At 44.7% G+C, this 18,582-nt stretch overlaps 1 protein-coding gene across 2 annotated transcripts in view; it reads left to right on the forward strand.

Moving 5' to 3' along the window:
* The window catches only part of LOC143793508 (uncharacterized), a 50,915-nt gene extending 36,145 nt beyond the window's left edge, over positions 1 to 14,770 (forward strand). For both annotated transcript variants that reach the window (XM_077280540.1, XM_077280541.1), the window contains exon 9: positions 9,863 to 14,770. In XM_077280540.1, coding sequence (XP_077136655.1) covers positions 9,863 to 11,580 — 1,718 coding nt within the window. In that variant the 3' untranslated portion in view covers positions 11,581 to 14,770. The remainder of the gene's footprint in view (positions 1 to 9,862) is intronic.
* Positions 14,771 to 18,582: the final 3,812 nt, after the last annotated feature.

Raw genomic sequence — 18,582 nt, forward strand, 5'->3', positions numbered from 1 at the left:
GGTAAGGCTCGGAAGGGAAGGAGCACCATTTGACTTTTTGAATGAAAAATTATCTCCATCGTTAGCGGACACCATGTCGCGTTTGGAAAGCCCCTGTGTGCCTAAACATTGGAGCTCCTCCACAAGTGACCCCATTTTGGAAACTAGACCCCCCCAAGGAACTTATCTAGAGGCATAGTGAGCACTTTAAACCCTCAGGTGCTTCACAAATTGATCCGCAAAAATGAAAAAGTACTTTTTTTTCACACAAAATTTCTTTTAGCCTCAATTCTTCACATTTTCACATGGGCAACAGGATAAAATGGATCCTAAAATTTGTTGGGCAATTTCTCCTGAGTACGCCGATGCCTCATATGTGGGGGTAAACCACTGTTTGGGCACAAGTCGGGGCTCGGAAGGGAGATTGTGACGTTTTGAAATGCAGGCTTTGATGGAGTGGTCTGCGTGCGTCACATTCCATTTGCAGAGCCCCTGGTGTGCCTAAACAGTAGAAACCCCCCACAAGTGACCCCATTTTGGAAACTAGACCCCCCAAGAAACTTATCTAGATATGTGGTGAGCACTTTGAACCCCCAAGTGCTTCACAGAAGTTTACAACGCAGAGCCGTGAAAATAAAAAATAATTTTTCTTTCCTTAAAAATGATGTTTTAGCAAGCAATTTTTTATTTTCCCAAGGGTAACAGGAGAAATTGGACCCCAATAGTTGTTGCCCAGTTTGTCCTGAGTACGCTGATACCCCATATGTGGGGGTAAACCACTGTTTGGTTACAAGTCAGGGCTCGGAAGGGAGGTAGTGACCTTTTGAAATGCAGACTTTGATGGAATGGTCTGCGGGCGTCACGTTGCATTTGGAGAGCCCCTGATGTGCCTAAACAGTAGAAACCCCCCACAAGTGACCCCATTTTGGAAACTAGACCCCCCAAGAAACTTATCTAGATATGTGGTGAGCACTTTGAACCCCCAAGTGCTTCACAGAAGTTTACAACGCAGAGCCGTGAAAATAAAAAATCATTTTTCATTCCTCTAAAATTATGTTTTAGCAAGCAATGTTTTATTTTCGCAAGGGTAACAGGAGAAATTGGACCCCAATAATTGTTGCCCAGTTTGTCCTGAGTATGCTGGTACCCCATATGTGGGGGTAAACCACTGTTTGGGCACACGTCGGGGCTCGGAAGGGAGGGAGCACCATTTGACTTTTGGAACGCAAGATTGGCTGGAATCAATGGTGGCGCCACGTTGCGTTTGGAGACCCCTGATGTGCCTAAACAGTGGAAACCCCTCAATTCTAACTCCAACACTAACCCCAACACACCCCTAACCCTAATCCCAACCCTAACCCCAACACACCCCTAAGGCTGGTTTCACACTTGCGTTTTTATCTGCATGCGTTTTTTTTAAAAACGCATGTAAACGCGGTAAAACGCATTAGAAAAACACAAGAAAACCCTACCCCTACCCCTAAACGTGACTGAAATACGTGGCACTGAAATACGTGGCACTGAAATACGTGGCACTGAAATACGTGGCACTGAAATACGTGGCACTGAAATATGTGGCACTGAAATACGTGATACGTGGCACTTAAATACGTGGCACTGAAATACGTGGCACTGAAATACGTGATATGTGGCACTTAAATACGTGGCACTTAAATACGTGGCACTTAAATACGTGATACGTGGCACTTAAATACGTGGCACTTAAATACGTGGCACTTAAATACGTGGCACTTAAATACGTGATACGTGGCACTGAAATACGTGGCACTTAAATACGTGGCACTTAAATACGTGATACGTGGCACTGAAATACGTGGCACTGAAATACGTGGCACTGAAATACGTGGCACTTAAATACGTGGCACTTAAATACGTGGCACTTAAATACGTGGCACTATGACTGTCAGAAAATGTTCATTAAACGGTTAGGGGTGAGGTTAGGGGTAGAGTTAGGGTTAGGGTTTGGATCCCTTTATCACCTTGATGGTGGTGGGTGGCTTTTCAGTGTGTTTTCTGTTTTTTTCCTATAAAAACGCATGCGTTTACATAGACAGCAATGCATTTTTTTGCCGCGAAAAGTGTTTTTTATGCGGATTTCACCTGTGGATTCCTATTGAGGAACAGCTGTAAAACGCTGCGAAATCCGCACAAAGAATTGACATGCTGCGGAAAATACAGCGCAGCATTTCCGCGCGGTATTTTCCGCACCATGGGCACAGCGGATTTGGTTTTCCATAGGTTTACATGGTACTGTAAACCTGATGGAACACTGCTATGATTCCGCAGCGGCCAATCCGCTGCGGATCCGCAGCCAAATCCGCACCGTGTGCACATAGCCTAATTCTAACGCTAACCCTAGTTCTAACCCTAACCCTACCCCTAACCCTAGTTCTAACCCTAACCCTAGTTCTAACCCTAACCCTAGTTCTAACCCTAGTGGAAAAAATATATATTTTCTTTATTTTATTATTGTCCCTACCTATGGGGGTGATAAAGGGGGGGGTCATTTACTATTTTTTTTATTTTGATCACTGTGAGGTTTTATCACAGTGATCAAAATGTACATGGAACGAATCTGCCGGCTGGGTATATAGGAGTTAACCCTTTCACCCGATCTGCAGGGACGCGATCATTCCATGACGCCACATAGGCGTCATGGGTCGGATTGGCACAGGTTTTTATGACGCCTACGTGGCGTCAAAGGTCGGGAAGGGGTTAAGGGGTTAATGTGCCTTCAGTGCTGTTGCAGGCTTCTAAGGGTTCCTATCGTGCCCTTAGGCCAGTGTTTCTCCACTCCAGTCTTCAAGACCCATCAACAAGACATGAGTTCAGGATTCCTTAGTATCGCATAGGTGATGGAATTAATGCTTGAGCAGGTGATGAAATTGTGATCTGGGCAATACTAAGGAAATCCTGAAAACTTGCCCTGTTGGTGGGTCTTGAGGACTGGAGTTGAGAAACACTGCCTTAAGGTACCGTCTCACTATACGATTTACCAACGATCACGACCTGCGATACGACCTGGCCGTGATCGTTGGTAAGTCGTTGTGTGGTCGCTGGGGAGCTGTCACACAGACCGCTCTCCAGCGACCAACGATGCCGAGGTTCGCTGGTAACCAGGGTAAAAATCGGGTTACTAAGCGCAGGGCCGCGCTTAGTAACCTGATGTTTACCGTGGTTACCAGCGTAAAAGTAAAAAAAAAAAAACCGAACATACTAGCCATCTGATGTCCGTCAGGTCCCTTGCCGTCTGCTTCCTGCTGTGACTGAGTGCCGCCGTACAGTGAGAGCAGATCACAGCGGTGACGCCACCGCTGTGATCTGCTCTCACTTTCCGGCCGGCAGACAGTCAGAGCGGGAAGCAGACGGCAAGGGACCTGACGGACATCAGATGGTGAGTATGTACGGTTTGTTTATTTTTACTTTTACGCTGGTAACCATGGTAAACATCGGGTTACTATGCACGGCCCTGCGTTTAGTAACCCGATGTTTACCCTGGTTACAAGCGAACGCATCGCTGGATTGCTGTCACACACAACGATCCAGCGATGACAGCGGGAGATCCAGCGACGAAAGAAAGTTTCAAACGATCTGCTACGACGTACGATTCTCAGCAGGGTCCCTGATCACTGCTGCGTGTCAGACACTACGAGATCGTAACTATATAGCTAGAACGTCACGAATCGTACCGTCGTAGCGATGAAAATGCCACTGTGTGACGGTACCCTTAGGAAAACTGAGGACGTGATTACAGTGGCTGGAGCTCAGCTGCTCCTGGATGTAGGGTCACTTTTGTGATTAGGTAATCTCCTTTGCATACAGTACTGAAATATTAAAGCTCCAGTTTTTTGTTTTTTTTTAATCAAATAGTTTTTATTAAAGCATATGACACGCAGTAACATAGTCTGATACAATTTTCAGACAAGTACAATGAATACAAAACCTATTAATACATTTTCATTTTACAAAAACAGGACCCTTACCACATAACCAACCCCACAATCCCCTGCCCATTATCCAATAAAACCATCCGACAACATCACCTCTTGAAAAATGATGCCAAGCTTTACAAAAGCACAACAGTACACGTATAAGTCCCTCCAGAAACAACTGAACAACCCCAATTCTATTCTCCAATAACTCAGCAGACCCCACGCCTGGGTAATACATCCATCCGCCCCACACATTTTCCTTTTCATAAGGACAATACAATTTATTTTGTTAATAAATTTCTTTTTTACTGGTGGTCTTTCATCCCACCAATGCATCGCAATAAGCTTCCTCGCAGCATACAACATAGTCCTCTATTTTGTCTGAAACCACGATGTCCAGATATTTAAACTCATGTACCACTCTCAGGGGTACCCCAGGGTCTAGTGTCAGAGGAGCCGCCGTGTCCATGGTCAACAACACAGACTTATCCCAATTAATAGATAATCCAGAGAGAGCCCCAAATTTAGCAATACTGTTCATAACAGCCCCCAAAGACTCCTTGCCATCTTCCAAGAACAAGTACACGTCGTCTGCGCACAGGGCTATCTTTTCTTCGTAGTTTCCATATCTAAATCCCTTTATGTCCCTATACCTCCGTATCACAGCTGCCAAGGGCTCAACAGCAATTGCAAATGAGAGAGGAGTCAAAAGGCACCCCTGCCGCGTTCCCCTGTATAAGGGAAAATCCCCCGACGAGCCCATTTACCCGTATCTTAGCTCTTGGAGATGCATATAACAATTGTACCCATCTTATAAATCTCTTGCCAAAACCCATAGCCTTCATGACCCCCCACAAATACCTCCACTCCACACTGTCGAACTTCTTAGCGGCATCTAAAGACACCACAACCCTCTGACCCATATTGTCCGACTACCTGCATATTGAGAAACAATCGTCTAAGATTACATGCTGTAGAACTATTGGGCATAAAACCGGATTGGTCCCGGTGTACTATTGTCGTTATCACCTTGTTAAGATGATTAGCCAACATTTTGGCCAGGATTTTGATATCTGTTAATAATGAGATTGGGCGAGAAGAAGCCGGATCCTTACCCTGTTTTGGCAGCACTACAATTATTGCCTCACGCATGAACTGCGGCAACTCCCCCTCCACCAGACCAGCAGCCTACACCTCCAAAAAGGCGGGAAGCAATACCTCTTTATATTTTTTATACACCTCCCCCGGGATCCAATCCACCCCTGGGGCTTTATCATTAGGCATAGAGGCCAGTGCGGCATTAAGCTCCTCCAAATTAAACGGCTCCTCAAGAAGTCCCTGATCGGCTGCTGACAGTCTGGGAAGCTGAACCTCTGCCATGAAACCATCCACCTCCTCCATCGTTGGTTGAACCCATGATTTATAAAGATCCGAATAATACTCCGTCATCACCTCCAAATTTGCCTTGCAACCAGTATGCTCCGTCCCATCCTTTCCCTTCAAAGCCACTATATGCATGGAGTCTCTCTGCGCCGCCACTATTCTAGAAAGGAGATGACCCGCCCTGTCCCCCTCCTCGAAATATTTAGCAGTTTGTAACATTCTCTTATGTTCCGTCTTTTTAATTGCCATCTGACATACTCTATTCTGCGCTACCTTTAACCCTCCCTGTACTTCTGGGGACTGATCGTTGATTAGTGCCTCCTCCAACTCTCTTATGAACATCTGATCCTTCCTGCCCGTTTCTACCTTGACTCTGGATATCTCTTTAACCCCTTACTGACCTCGGACGTACTATACCGTCCGAAGTCAGCTCCCCTGCTTTGATGCAGGGCTCCGCGCTGAGCCCGCATCAAAGCCGGGACATGTCAGCTGTTTTGAACAGCTGACATGTGCCCGCAATAGGCGCGGGCAGAATCGCGATCTGCCCGCGCCTATTAACTAGTTAAATGCCGCTGTCAAACGCAGACAGCGGCATTTAACTACCGCATCCGGCCTGGCGGCCGGAAATGATGGCATCGCCGACCCCCGTCACATGATCAGAGGTCGGCGATGCTTCTGAATGGTAACCATAGAGGTCCTTGAGACCTCTATGGTTACTGATCCTCAGCAGCTGTGAGCGCCACCCTGTGGTCGGCGCTCATAGCACACATGCAATTCTGCTGTATAGCAGCGATCTTATGATCGCTGCTACATAGCAGAGCCGATCGTGTTGTGCCTGCTTCTAGCCTCCCATGGAGGCTATAGAAGCATGGCAAAAGTAAAAAAAAAAAAGTTAAAAAAAATGTGAAAAAAATAAAAAAAACATAAAAGTTTAAATCACCCCCCTTTCGCCCCAATCAAAATAAATCAATAAAAAAAAAATCAAACCTACACATATTTGGTATCGCCACGTTCAGAATCGCCCGATCTATCAATAAAAAAAAAGCATTAACCTGATCGCTAAACGGCGTAACGAGAAAAAAAATCGAAACGGCAGAATTACGTTTTTTTTGTCGCCCCGACATTGCATTAAAATGCAATAACGGGCGATCAAAAGAACGTATCTGCACCGAATTGGAATCATTAAAAACGCCAGCTAGGCACGCAAAAAATAAGCCCTCACCTGACCCCAGATCACGAAAAGTGGAGACGCTACGAGTATCGGAAAATGGCGCAATTTTTTATTTTTTTTTTAGCAAAGTTTGGAATTTTTTTTCACCACTTAGATAAAAAATAACCTAGTCATGTTAGGTGTCTATGAACTCGTACTGACCTGGAGAATCATAATGGCAGGTCAGTTTTAGCATTTAGTGAACCTAGCAAAAAAGCCAAACAAAAAACAAGTGTGGGACTGCACTTTTTTTGCAATTTCACTGCATTTGGAATTTTTTTCCCGTTTTCTAGTACACGACATGGTAAATCCAATGATGTAGTTCAAAACTCGTCCCGCAAAAAATAAGCCCTCACATGGCCAAATTGACAGAAAAATAAAAAAGTTATGGCTCTGGGAAGGAGGGGAGTGAAAAACGAACACGGAAAAACGGAAAATCCCAAGGTCATGAAGGGGTTAATACAGAGCCTTATGAAATAAGCCTTCATAGCCTCCCATGCCATCAATACCGAAGCCGACCCAGCATTAATTTTAAAATATTCCTTAATATCTCCCCCTGTGTGTCCATCCAAGTCAATAAGGTGTAGCAAGAACAGGTTTAGCCTCCACATGCACCCCCTAGCAGGCAAGGATCCCACTCCATCAAGTATCACACTCATGGGGGAATGATCAGATATTGTTCTAGCCATATACGTTACCTACCCAACAAGGACCAGCATCTGTGTATTGTATCTGTGTATTTCGCCTGACGCAAATGTTGCTCGTTGCTGTCCAGCCATCCGAGTGCCTCTTTATCCTCCGTGATAAAATGCTCTTTCCTTTCAACGACCACTCTCAATTTGGCCGGGTATAGCATCGAGTAAGTGATGCCTATTACCCTCAGCCTCTTCTTGATGTGGACAAATTTGGCTCTCTGCTTCTGCACCTCAATGGAGAAGTCCGGAAACATGGAAATCCTGGAGCCATTTATCTTTAAATCCGGGTTCTCTCTAGCATGTCTAAGATTGGCGTCTGTCGCGATAGTGCAAGACCCTGACTAGCACTTTTCTAGGAGGACTCCCGGGGGAGGGGATGCATAGGAACGCGGTGTGCTCTTTCAATTCCGTACATCCGGGACAACTTGTCAGCTCCAATATTGTCTAGTAGCCATTTCTCAAAGAACGTCGCGCCTTCCGTCTTTTCAGGCACCCCAATCAGACGCACATTGTTGTGCCTGGACCTATTTTCAAGGTCATCCGTTTTCGCTTGTATGGCAGAAATCGCAGCAACTCATGCGTTTTGTAGCCTTATCCACCTTGGCAATATAGTCCTCAGCATTGCTAATGCGTTTTTCCGCCTCTCACATCCTTTCCTTAGTCACATGCATGGAATGTTGCAGTTTGGACATGTCTGCCTGCAGGACCCCCAACTGCGCAGCCACATTGGTGATAGTAGTGTGACTGTGAAGAACCACCTTAACCCCTTAATGACCACCGATACGCCTTTTTACTGACCTGGTATATATGAGCATAGCCTCCCCATACAGGTGACAATCCAGCAGCTGTCTGCTGTACCCTATAGCTGACAACTTGCTGTATCAGCCACGATCAGTGTTTGCACCATCCATATCTGTTTAACTCCTCAGATGCTGCTGTCAATAGTGACTACATCATTATAAATGGTTACCAGAGTGTGGGGGCTTCCTCTTTATCCAAATTGGTGCCCTCAGATCATGATTTTTCGGTCCTGATGCTTGCCATGGCAATTCACGACCAAATAGTGGCCTTAGAGTCTGACAGCTGTAGTAAGCTGTTCAGAAATTAGAGACATTTAGGTGGTAAAAATACACATTTTCATTTCTGTCATGCCACTTTGCATTAATTCCTGTAAATCACCTGAAGAGTTAATAAACTACCAGACAGCAGTTTTCAGTATGTCAGGGGGTGCTGTTTTTAAAATATTATTACATTTGGGGGTTTCCCAATATATCACTTGAAACATAGATAAGTCCTTAAAAAAAATAAATTCTGTAAATTTCCTTGAAAAAATTAAAAATTGCTGCCACATTTTTAAACCTCCTAAAATGCTAACAAAATAAAAGAACATTTTACAAATGGTGCTGATGTAAAGCCGACATGTGGGAAATGTTATTTATTTATGTTTTTGTGTGTTGTGATTATCATGATTAAAGGGATAAAAATTCAAATTTGAAAATTGCTAATTTTTTAACATTTTTATCAAATTTCTGATATTTTTTATAAATAAACACAAAACATATCGACCTAAATTTACCATTAACATAAAGTACAATGTGTCACGAAAAAGCAATCTCAAAATCACTGGGATATGTTGTAGCGTTCCAGATTTATTACCACATAAATTAACACTGTTCAGATTTCAAAAATTTGGCTCTGTCACTAAGGAGTTAAACACCTCTTTCAGAGTGGGCTCCTCAGGGATCTGAAGTCCACTGATGCATACTGCAGTGTCCTTCATGGTTCCCCGCTCTCATCCTCCTCCTCTTGCACACCAGTTCGACTCCCGTCACTGTCTTCTCCCTCCTCCCCCAGCTCCTCCATATCTCCATGCCCCACAGGCTTATCTTCCACCTTGCCTGTCGTCGCCCCGGGCTCCGCGTCTCCTCTGTCGTCTCCTCTGTCGGCCAGGCGAAGCTTCGCAGCCTGGCTTCTGCGTCTGCTCCCCTGGAATCCTCCCCCGCCAACACAGGCTCCGCCTGCAGCATCTCCTCATGACCGACACCATCTTGGGGCTTTCTATCCAGCTTTCCTTCCACCTTCTTGGAGCTCTTTTTGCCGGTCATTGCCCTGCAGGCACGCAGCTCTTCAAGCACCACACTGGGCACGGGTTCTCCCGATAATTCCAGGTATCTGGCCCCAATTTTACAGGCTGCAATCCTGTATATTTGCTGATATAGAGCGGGAGCTCCTGCAGCAGACGAGCACTCACATCACGTTCAGGCCACGCCCCCCAAAGCTCCAGTTGTAATAGCGTGGGCACTTATCTACACTAAGGGCATAATAGGAAGCTTGCTACTAGAGTGAAATGGCACTGGTGGTACATTAAGGGGGTAATTCCAGATTACAGGTTTGCTTTAAGAACTGTCTATTTGCTGTCTAATCTCTGCCTCCCCTGACTTGTGCCAATGTCACCAGTTTATAAGTGTTATTCACTTTACCCGTCATTGTGTTAATGTTATGGCATGTAGTTGTCTTCCTTATTACCGGTTCTTTTACTGACGAGGGTTTTCATTGTGAGCTCCATAAAAAAAAAAAAAAATTAGAAATCCCTTTTGTGTTGTAGATAAAATTCACATCCAATCTATCTTTCATCCTTATAGGAAATCCTTCTGAGAATATCTGGTTATCACTAAACTGTAAAGAAGGTATCCGGAAGCACTCTAATGGAGAAAACCTCATTACCCTTCATGGACCTCCTGGACTTCACAGAACTTCATTTTCTTATACTCCTCCTAATCATGAGGATGCCTTTCCTGAGCAATCTCGCATTGTTACCACAATTCCAGGTGACAATGTGGATGCAAGATTTCATTGTGACAAGCAACTTACTAAAAGTTCAGATTTTTTAGCACAAAGAAAACACAAAGGAAAAAAGAGATACTCCTGTCCAGAATGTGGGAAATGCTTTACAAAGAAATCAGAATTTGTTATACATGAGAGAATTCACACAGGAGAAAAGCCATTTTCATGTTCGGAATGTGGGAAGGCTTTCACACGTAAAAAGGAACTTATTAGACATCAGAGAATTCACACAGGAGAGCAGCCATATTCCTGTTCAGAATGTGGGAAATGCTTTACCAAGAAATCAGAATTTGTTATACATGAGAGAATTCACACAGGAGAAAAGCCATATTCATGTGGGGAATGTGGGAAGGCCTTCACATATAAAGGGAGTCTTATTATACATCAGAGAATTCACACAGGAGAGAAACCATTTTCATGTTCAGTATGTGGGAAGTCTTTCACAGATAAAGGGAGTCTTATTAAACATCAGAGAATTCACACAGGAGAGAAGCCATTTTCATGTTCGGAATGTGGGAAGGCCTTCAGAAGTAAAATACGTCTTATTGGACATCAGAGAATTCACACAGGAGAGAAGCCATATTCATGTTCAGAATGTGGGAAATGCTTTACAAATAAAGGGAGTCTTATTAATCATCAGAGAATTCACACAGGAGAAAATACATTTACATGTTTGGAATGTGGGAAGTTCTTAATAGATAAAAGGAGTATTATTGGACATCAGAGAACTCACACAGGAGAGACACCATATTCATGTTCAGAATGTGGGAAGTGCTTTACACATAAAGGGAGTCTTATTAAACATCGGATAATCCATACAGGAGAGAAGCCATATTCATGTTCTGAATGTGGGAAATGTTTTAGAGATAATTTTGGGCTTATTAAACATCAAAGAATTCACACAGGAGAAAAGCCGTATTCATGTTCATTCTGTTTGAAATGCTTTACAGAAAAAGGGAGTCTTATTACACATCAGAGAATTCACACAGGAGAAAAGCCATATTCATGTTCACTCTGTTTGAAATGCTTTACAGAAAAAAGGAGTCTTATTACACATCAGAGAATTCACACAGGAGAAAAACCTTTTTCATGTTTGCAATGTGGAAGGTGCTTCACAGAGAAATCACAACTTGTTAAACATCAGAAATTCCACGCAGGAGAAAAGCCGTATTCATGTTCATTCTGTTTGAAATGCTTTACAGAAAAAAGGAATCTTATTACACATCAGAGAATTCACACAGCAGAAAAACCTTTTTCATGTTTGCAATGTGGAAGCTGCTTTACAGAGAAATCACAACTTGTTAAACATCAGAAAATCCACACAGGAGAAAAGCCGCATTCATGTTCACTATGTGGGAAGTCTTTCACGGTTAAAGGGAATCTTATTACACATCAGAGAATTCATACAGGAGAGAAGCCGTATTCATGTTCACGCTGTGAGAAATGCTTCACAAGAAAATCAAGTCTTGTGAGCCACGAGAGAAGTCACACACAGAATGGTGGAAATCTTTCATAAATAAATCATATCTTGTAAAACAGGAGAGAAGGCATGCAGGAAAAATATGGTAATTATGTTCTGTGTTTTATACATTTTAAGAAACATTGCTCAGCATAAATGAGTACACCCCCTTTGATCGGTAATATTTTGATTAATATCTCACTGAACACAAGAACAATTTCTAAAGTTTTGTCAACACTGAATTTCATGGAACATTTTTTTGTAATTAAAACCTGTAAGTTTGGTTAAAGGGAACCTGTCACCCCGTTTTTTGAAGATGAGCTAAAAATAGCTTTAAATAGGGGCAGAGCTGGGCGTTACATTAGTGTCTTTTGTGTGCCTTTATTACCCACCTATGCTGCCGAAATACCTTTGTAAAGTCGCCGTTTTGGGCTGTCACTCACGCTGGTCTGGTCCTATGGGCGTGGTGATAGCGCTGTTTCTCCCCCAGATCAGGCTCATCATTCCGTTGGTGGCGTAGTGGTGTGCGCATGTCCAACAGAGAATATCCACTGCCCAGGTGATGAAAAAGTGCGCGATCTGCGCTATTCAGCTGTTTACCGGTGGGTGCGGCCATCTTCCTGTGGCCGCGCGTGCGCAGATGGAGCGCTCTGCTGCCCGGGGCTTCAGGAAAATGGCCGCAAGATGCGCGTGCGCAGATGGAGCATTCTTAATCCTTGGAGCTATGTTTAATGGGGTCGGTGTTTGTATCTTTGCCCAACAAGGTGGCTGATCCCAAGAGAGGTAGGACAATAAGCCACATGTTGAGTTAATTGATGGTGTGTCTTTGGGAAAGAGCAAGGATCTGCTGCTGCGGCCAGGTCTTGTGCCATCTATGGAGATTGGAGATCCATTAAAAGAAAGAAAAAATGCAGCAACACTTCAAAATCCAGTGACGAAAAAACCTGTATCTGGACCCGGGGAAGCGTGTATAATGCGAAACGGCCATCGTCCTGTTTCTCTGCCTGTACCATCTGCCCTGTATCTGCTTGCATTACCTTGTCCATGCAATTCGTTTGAAATAAAGGACTAAGGTTTTTTCGTCACAGGATTTTGAACTGTTGCTGCATTTTTTTCTTTTAATTGACTTCCTTATGTGCACTTCATGTCATGTCATGCTCCTTCTATACCGTGAACTACGTTCCTGCATTGAGGCCTGTGATTCAGAGACCACTTAACCACACCAGTGAGTAAAGCACGCTACTCAGTTCTGTTTTTTTTTCTTTATTTTATGGAGATTGGAGATCATTTGCCACATGGGATTGTGTTGTCTCCAGCAGGGTGCTGGATTTGAGAACTAAATCTAAGTCTTTGTGAGATATGGGAAATGATATCTAGTTGATAACATTTTGATATCTGATGGAATTCCCTGTCAGATACCGTGGCCTAGGGTGCTTGCTCCCAAGCTCAGCCTCCACCCTTGGCATTCCCCCAGGCCAAAATGGAAGTCAAATACATCTTAAACAATGGGACCGCATTATCCAGGGATGCCACTTTCTTGGACAGAGCAGCCCAATTTTTTCTTTTAATTAGTTCAAGCAAATAGGCCTTTGAAACTCTCCTGGGGAAGGGGGCAAAAGGCATTGACCCTGTGTCCCCAGCAACAAGTCCTACCATTATCACAGGGGTTTAAACTCTTGTGCAGCTGGCTTTCTTTGTTGCACTCTGGCAAATTGCAGGTTCAGCAGCACAAGGCTCTGAGATATTGAATCTAGAAAATGATCTATAATAAATGAATGCAATATCTCTGAACCTAGCCGAGCACATAATCGGAATCTGCATTCCGTTCCCCACAAGCCCATCCCATGCAGCCACCTATAAAACTCTGTGCTATTGAGTTAAAAAGCATAGCTACCAGGAATTAAATACAGTAGCCGTATTTGGTCTCCCTGCACAGAGAAAATCCAGCAGAACCCAGTGGCGCTGACGCGTCCTATTTAGGGCTTCGGGCGAAAAGTTGTATGGTCATCCACGATTCTTGCCAGAAAACTATGCACTCAGATATGGGAGGAGAGAGGTTGCCCAGCCCAGTGGTTGGTGCAGCGTGTGGGAGGGAGCAGCCTAGGGAATAATAGGCAGCTCCTCATTTTGGACTGAGTTTTTCTACTTGCAGGATGTCCGTTACCTGACACGGCCAGGGAATCACTTGGCAAAGATTTGGACCCAGAGAAGATCCCAGTTGTTCCTTATTCATGGTGCTTATAGGACACCAAACAGGATGAAAAAAATGAAGTTGAGCAGTGAAGATGAATGCCCATGCTGTAGTAGAGAAGAAGCCTATTTTTGACCTATTACATATGTTTTGGTCTTGTTCCAAGCTTGGAGGTCTATGGGAGGATGTGGATAAATTGGTTGGACAGGTGTTTAATGTACATTTGGACATGAAGCCAAAAACGTGTATCCTGGGATATCTGGGGGATTGTGGTATTAATGCATCTATTCAATTGGGAGTAGGCACACGTTTGTATCATACAAGAAAGTGTATTGCCAGGCAATGGCTCTTGTGTAGTCCACCTGGGATTTAACAGATAATTAGAGAATTAAATAACACCATTCTAATGGAGAAAAAGATATATTAAGAGAGGTGCTTTTAAGAAATTGGGGGAACAATGGGGAAAATGGATCAAATGTACCCGGTTGTTTCAGAGGCTCTGGCTGGAGATGTGTTATTTAATACATTTATGTTACAGTAGGATATAGAATGGGCATAGGAATTTTATAATCTGAAGAATGAATTCATTAGTGAATATTGTAGGAAAAACACATAGGAAAAGAAGACATACCAGACAAGGGGAAGGGGGGGTGTTTTGGAGGAGGAGTTAAATTTGGGGGGGAAGGTTTTGATAATTGGTTTACAATAAAATTTTAAGGTTATACTATGATACAATATAAGTATAATTATAATGATGTCTTGAAAATGGATTTACAGTGATATGTAAAACAAGAATGTAATGTATTGCTGGAAAATTGTGATTGTCATAATAAAAATGGTTTTGATTAAAAAAAAAAAAAAAAAAAGATTTGGAGCTGTGATCCATCAGCGCCTCACTGTGGTCATATGCTGCATAACACGGGAATTGCAATCTATCTGTACCCTACCCTTGTACTACACTCCTTACTGTATACTTGTATATTGTTCTTGTGTATATATATATATATATATCTGTATCTTTCTAGTGCGCCTTTTGGCGATTAAATATAAAATTAATCTTTGGCTGCTCTATTATCTTGATTCACGAATCCCCGCGTCTGCACTCTCAGTTGGTTATTATACGCCACCCGGGGTTGGTTTCTGACCCATTATAAGCCTGTTGTCAGGCGGGGCTTATAGCGAACGAGGAACTGGTGACTGCATACCGTACTGTGTTAGTGAGGAACTCTGACAGTGACAGCTGGGAGGTTTACATATGTATCCCCAGCCTGGACTGGTGATATATATTCCCCCTCACTGGGAGATCCTCAATAATTTGTATCTATAAGGAAGCCTATCTGGCAACTATTTGCCCTCAGTGAACTTCCCTGACTGACCTGGGGTAAGGGGTGGCGCCAGAGAGCAGATCCCTGCTGGGTCATTCTTCCCAGAAGTGAATGAAGTCGACACACCCCTTCCACTGTGCGATCCGTTACACTCTTGATGGATATTCCTTGGCGTTGGATTACTGGGTGGCACCCTTGGATTTGTCCCTTTTGCATGCAGATTCTAAGGAACATATCTATATTTGATGTTATATTCGCCTATTCTCAATAAAAGTTGTTGGATTGCTCATTGGCCTGCTGTCCTTGCCTGCTTTGTCACACACTCTGTCACAAACTGGTGGCAGCTGTGAAATCGGAGCAGAAGGAATGGAGAACGGTGGCCCGGCAGTGAATGGTGACAGAGCCTCAGGATACAGGAAATGGACTGTGGGGAACCTGTTAGAATCTGTTTTGTTTTGACCATCCGCCATCTCGTTGTGGTTTTCTGGCTGCTGGTCTTTTTCCCCTGGTGCTGGGTTGTCTTGATCAGGTGATTGTATCACCCTTTATTACCCGGCACCTGCCTCCAATTCCATGCTGGACAACAGTGTTAATCCGTTAGAGTTCTGGCATACCTCCCAACTTCTGAGGAAGGGAAAGAGGGACAAAGTTAGCGGCGTACAAATTTTAGGCCACACCTCTGACCACACCCATTTCACAACTAGTCACGCCCCAACCACACCCATTTAGCACTTCTGATGACAATGTTTCGTAAACAATAATTATAAACAAAAAAAAATATGGCCACACATGACGCTCCATACTGTATAATGGCCACACATGACGCTCCATACTGTATAATGGCCACACATGATGCTCCATACTGTATAATTTTCCCAAATGATGCTGCGTACAATGTACTGGCCCCACGTGATGCTCCATACAGTATAATGGGCCCACATGATGCTGCATACTGTATAATGGCCACACATGATGCTCCATACTGTATAATGGCCACATGATGCTCTATACAGTATAATGGCCACACATGACGCTCCATACTGTATAATGGCCATTGGTCACATTATGCTCCATACTGTATAATAGCCCCACATGATGCTTTGTACTGTATAATGGCCACACATGAGCTTCTGCTTCAACTCATTCATCCACCTCCCACATGGAGTCCGAAGTCATCCTTACAGGAAGCATCTTCTGCCCATAGTTCAGAGAAAAACTTTCAAGCGACAGGGATGTTCCTGGGAACTGGTCACTGGTATTGTCACTGGAGGTGTGCGGAGAGGGCGCCAATGCTTACTTTACTTCAGCACACCGTGAGGTCAGCACACCGTGATAATTGCCAGCTGATTAGGTGGAGAAGATATCAACACTGTAGATTGACCTTGCAGTTTAGGAACAAGAAACCTCTGGAGACTTGATAGTTCCAAACACAGAACCACGCTGGGTCTTCGGACCAGAACGGGCAGCAGAGTATCCGGTTCAGACCCACTGTGCCACAAACCAGATTACCCTGGAAGGGGCGTGACTGAGACAGCTGCCTTGGTTTTCACTGGAGCCTCTGATGGTGAGGTCAGGCTTGTGCGGCAGGCAGCTGCCACTCCAGGGCAGTGTCTGGCTGTGGCTGCTGATCCCACTTGGGAGACCGGAACACTAGGACAGGTGCGGGCGACAGGCAGGACTGGCAGGTGAGCACTGCTGAAACTTGGATGAGTGGGCTGGCAGGCACGGCAGAGACATGGGGCTGGCAGGCACGGCAGAGACGGGGCTGGCAGGCACGGCAGAGAAGAAACAGGTAGAAGTGGTGTATGAATTAGGTAGGATCCTGTGCACAGCAGGTGCAGGTACTGGTTCTGATAGGAAGGAATGGTGTATGGAGAAACAGGTAGAGACCTGTTCACACAGGAGGAGAACCGCAAGGCTGCGGAGAAGAGCTGTAGAGCAGCAAGAGGTTTTGCAGAAGCAGGAACAAAGCAGAGCTGAACCACAAGGTATACGGAGAAGAGCTGCAGCAAGAGGTTCTGCCAAAGTAGGAACAAAGCAGAGCTGAACTGCAAGGTATGAGAAGAGCTGCAGCAAGAAGTTCTGCAGCAGCAGGAGCAAAGCAGAGCTAAAAGAGAACAGAACCGCAGGAGTGCGAAACAGAGGTAAAGCTGCAAGAGTGCGGAGCCCAGGCAAAGAGAGAGGACACAAGGAAAGACACCGCAGGGAAAGAAGCCACAGACAAGTAGACAGAGATAGAACAAAGTTCAGACAAGGTAATGGAACGAGACAAGGCACAAGAACAAAGACACAGGGACGAGGATATTCTGCCTCCTGGAGGGCGGACAGATCAAAACAAGGCAAAGCAAGGACACAGACACTGAGACCAGGATATACAGCCTCCTGGAGGGCAGACAAACAAGATCAAGGCAAAGCAAGGCGAAAAGCCTCCAGAGAAGGAGGAACACAGCAAGGCCTGGCAGCTCAGAAGCTAGACACTAACTGCGTTTAGACAAATTGCACAGGCCCAGTCCACATGGTGGAGCTGCCCTAAATACTGGAGGTCTCTTGGTAATTGGTCAGGAACACATTAGACAGGTGCACCCTGATTCCATAAGAACCAGAGAGTTCTGGCGCCGCCCCTCTATGCACACAGCCAGGAAGCAAGCAGCGAGCAGAAGCACAGAACATGAAGCCGGCAACAGACAGAACTCAACATGACATGGAGCAGTGAGTAAGATAGTGTATGAGTAACGGAGCCTTTTGATGTATGCAGTGAGATCTATATACTCGCATACAGTGTCTGCATGTCTTTGACTGATGTGGATATGTGCACATAGACTTCCCTGCCTACCTAGCGCTGCAATCTATGTACCCCCGAATTAACCCTAAAAAGGACTGTTGGTTTCTCAGGACTTGTGGATTGAACACTAGTAAACCCACACTAATAAAAGAACGAATCTGACCCTATCTTAGCAGCGGCTCTCCCTAAACTAGCTGAGTCCGGAACAGAATGCGGCGAGCAGGGCGGCAGGTCTCTTATAGACCTGACGCTGTGCGGCCAGCCAATCACTGTAATACCACAACAAAGATGATGCGGCATTACGGTGCATGGCAGACAATCTCTGCATGTTCATTGGCGCTCTAAAAAGCGCCAAAATGTAAAGGCGGAGAACCGCGCTCCCGCCGAATGATTCAGAAAATGCTCTGTGCTCGCCGAATACACCGAGCACAGTGATACTCGGGCGAGTACCGAGTAGTGGGGAGCACGTTCGCTCATTTCTAGTGGACACGAGCTAGTGAGTTAATGCTGTTATTGCTTATACAAAGAACTGTGTTCACATCCCTCAGACACATCTCATCCACGTACATCGGTGGCTGAATAGCGTATGTTGTAGAGCACTGCTCCTTTCCTTTGCCTCCCAGCTTTCATTCGTTTTCCTAACTTTTCTCAGTATTTTCATTTTTCCGTCTCCATTTTTGCTTGTCCTATAAAGTGTCACGATTCCTGACCGCTTTCCCCAATGTGTCAGGGATCCACACCGTGACCGTCACCCCTACGTC

This window comes from Ranitomeya variabilis, chromosome 1 (assembly GCF_051348905.1).
Source record: "Ranitomeya variabilis isolate aRanVar5 chromosome 1, aRanVar5.hap1, whole genome shotgun sequence".
NCBI classification, from domain to species: Eukaryota; Metazoa; Chordata; class Amphibia; order Anura; family Dendrobatidae; genus Ranitomeya; species Ranitomeya variabilis.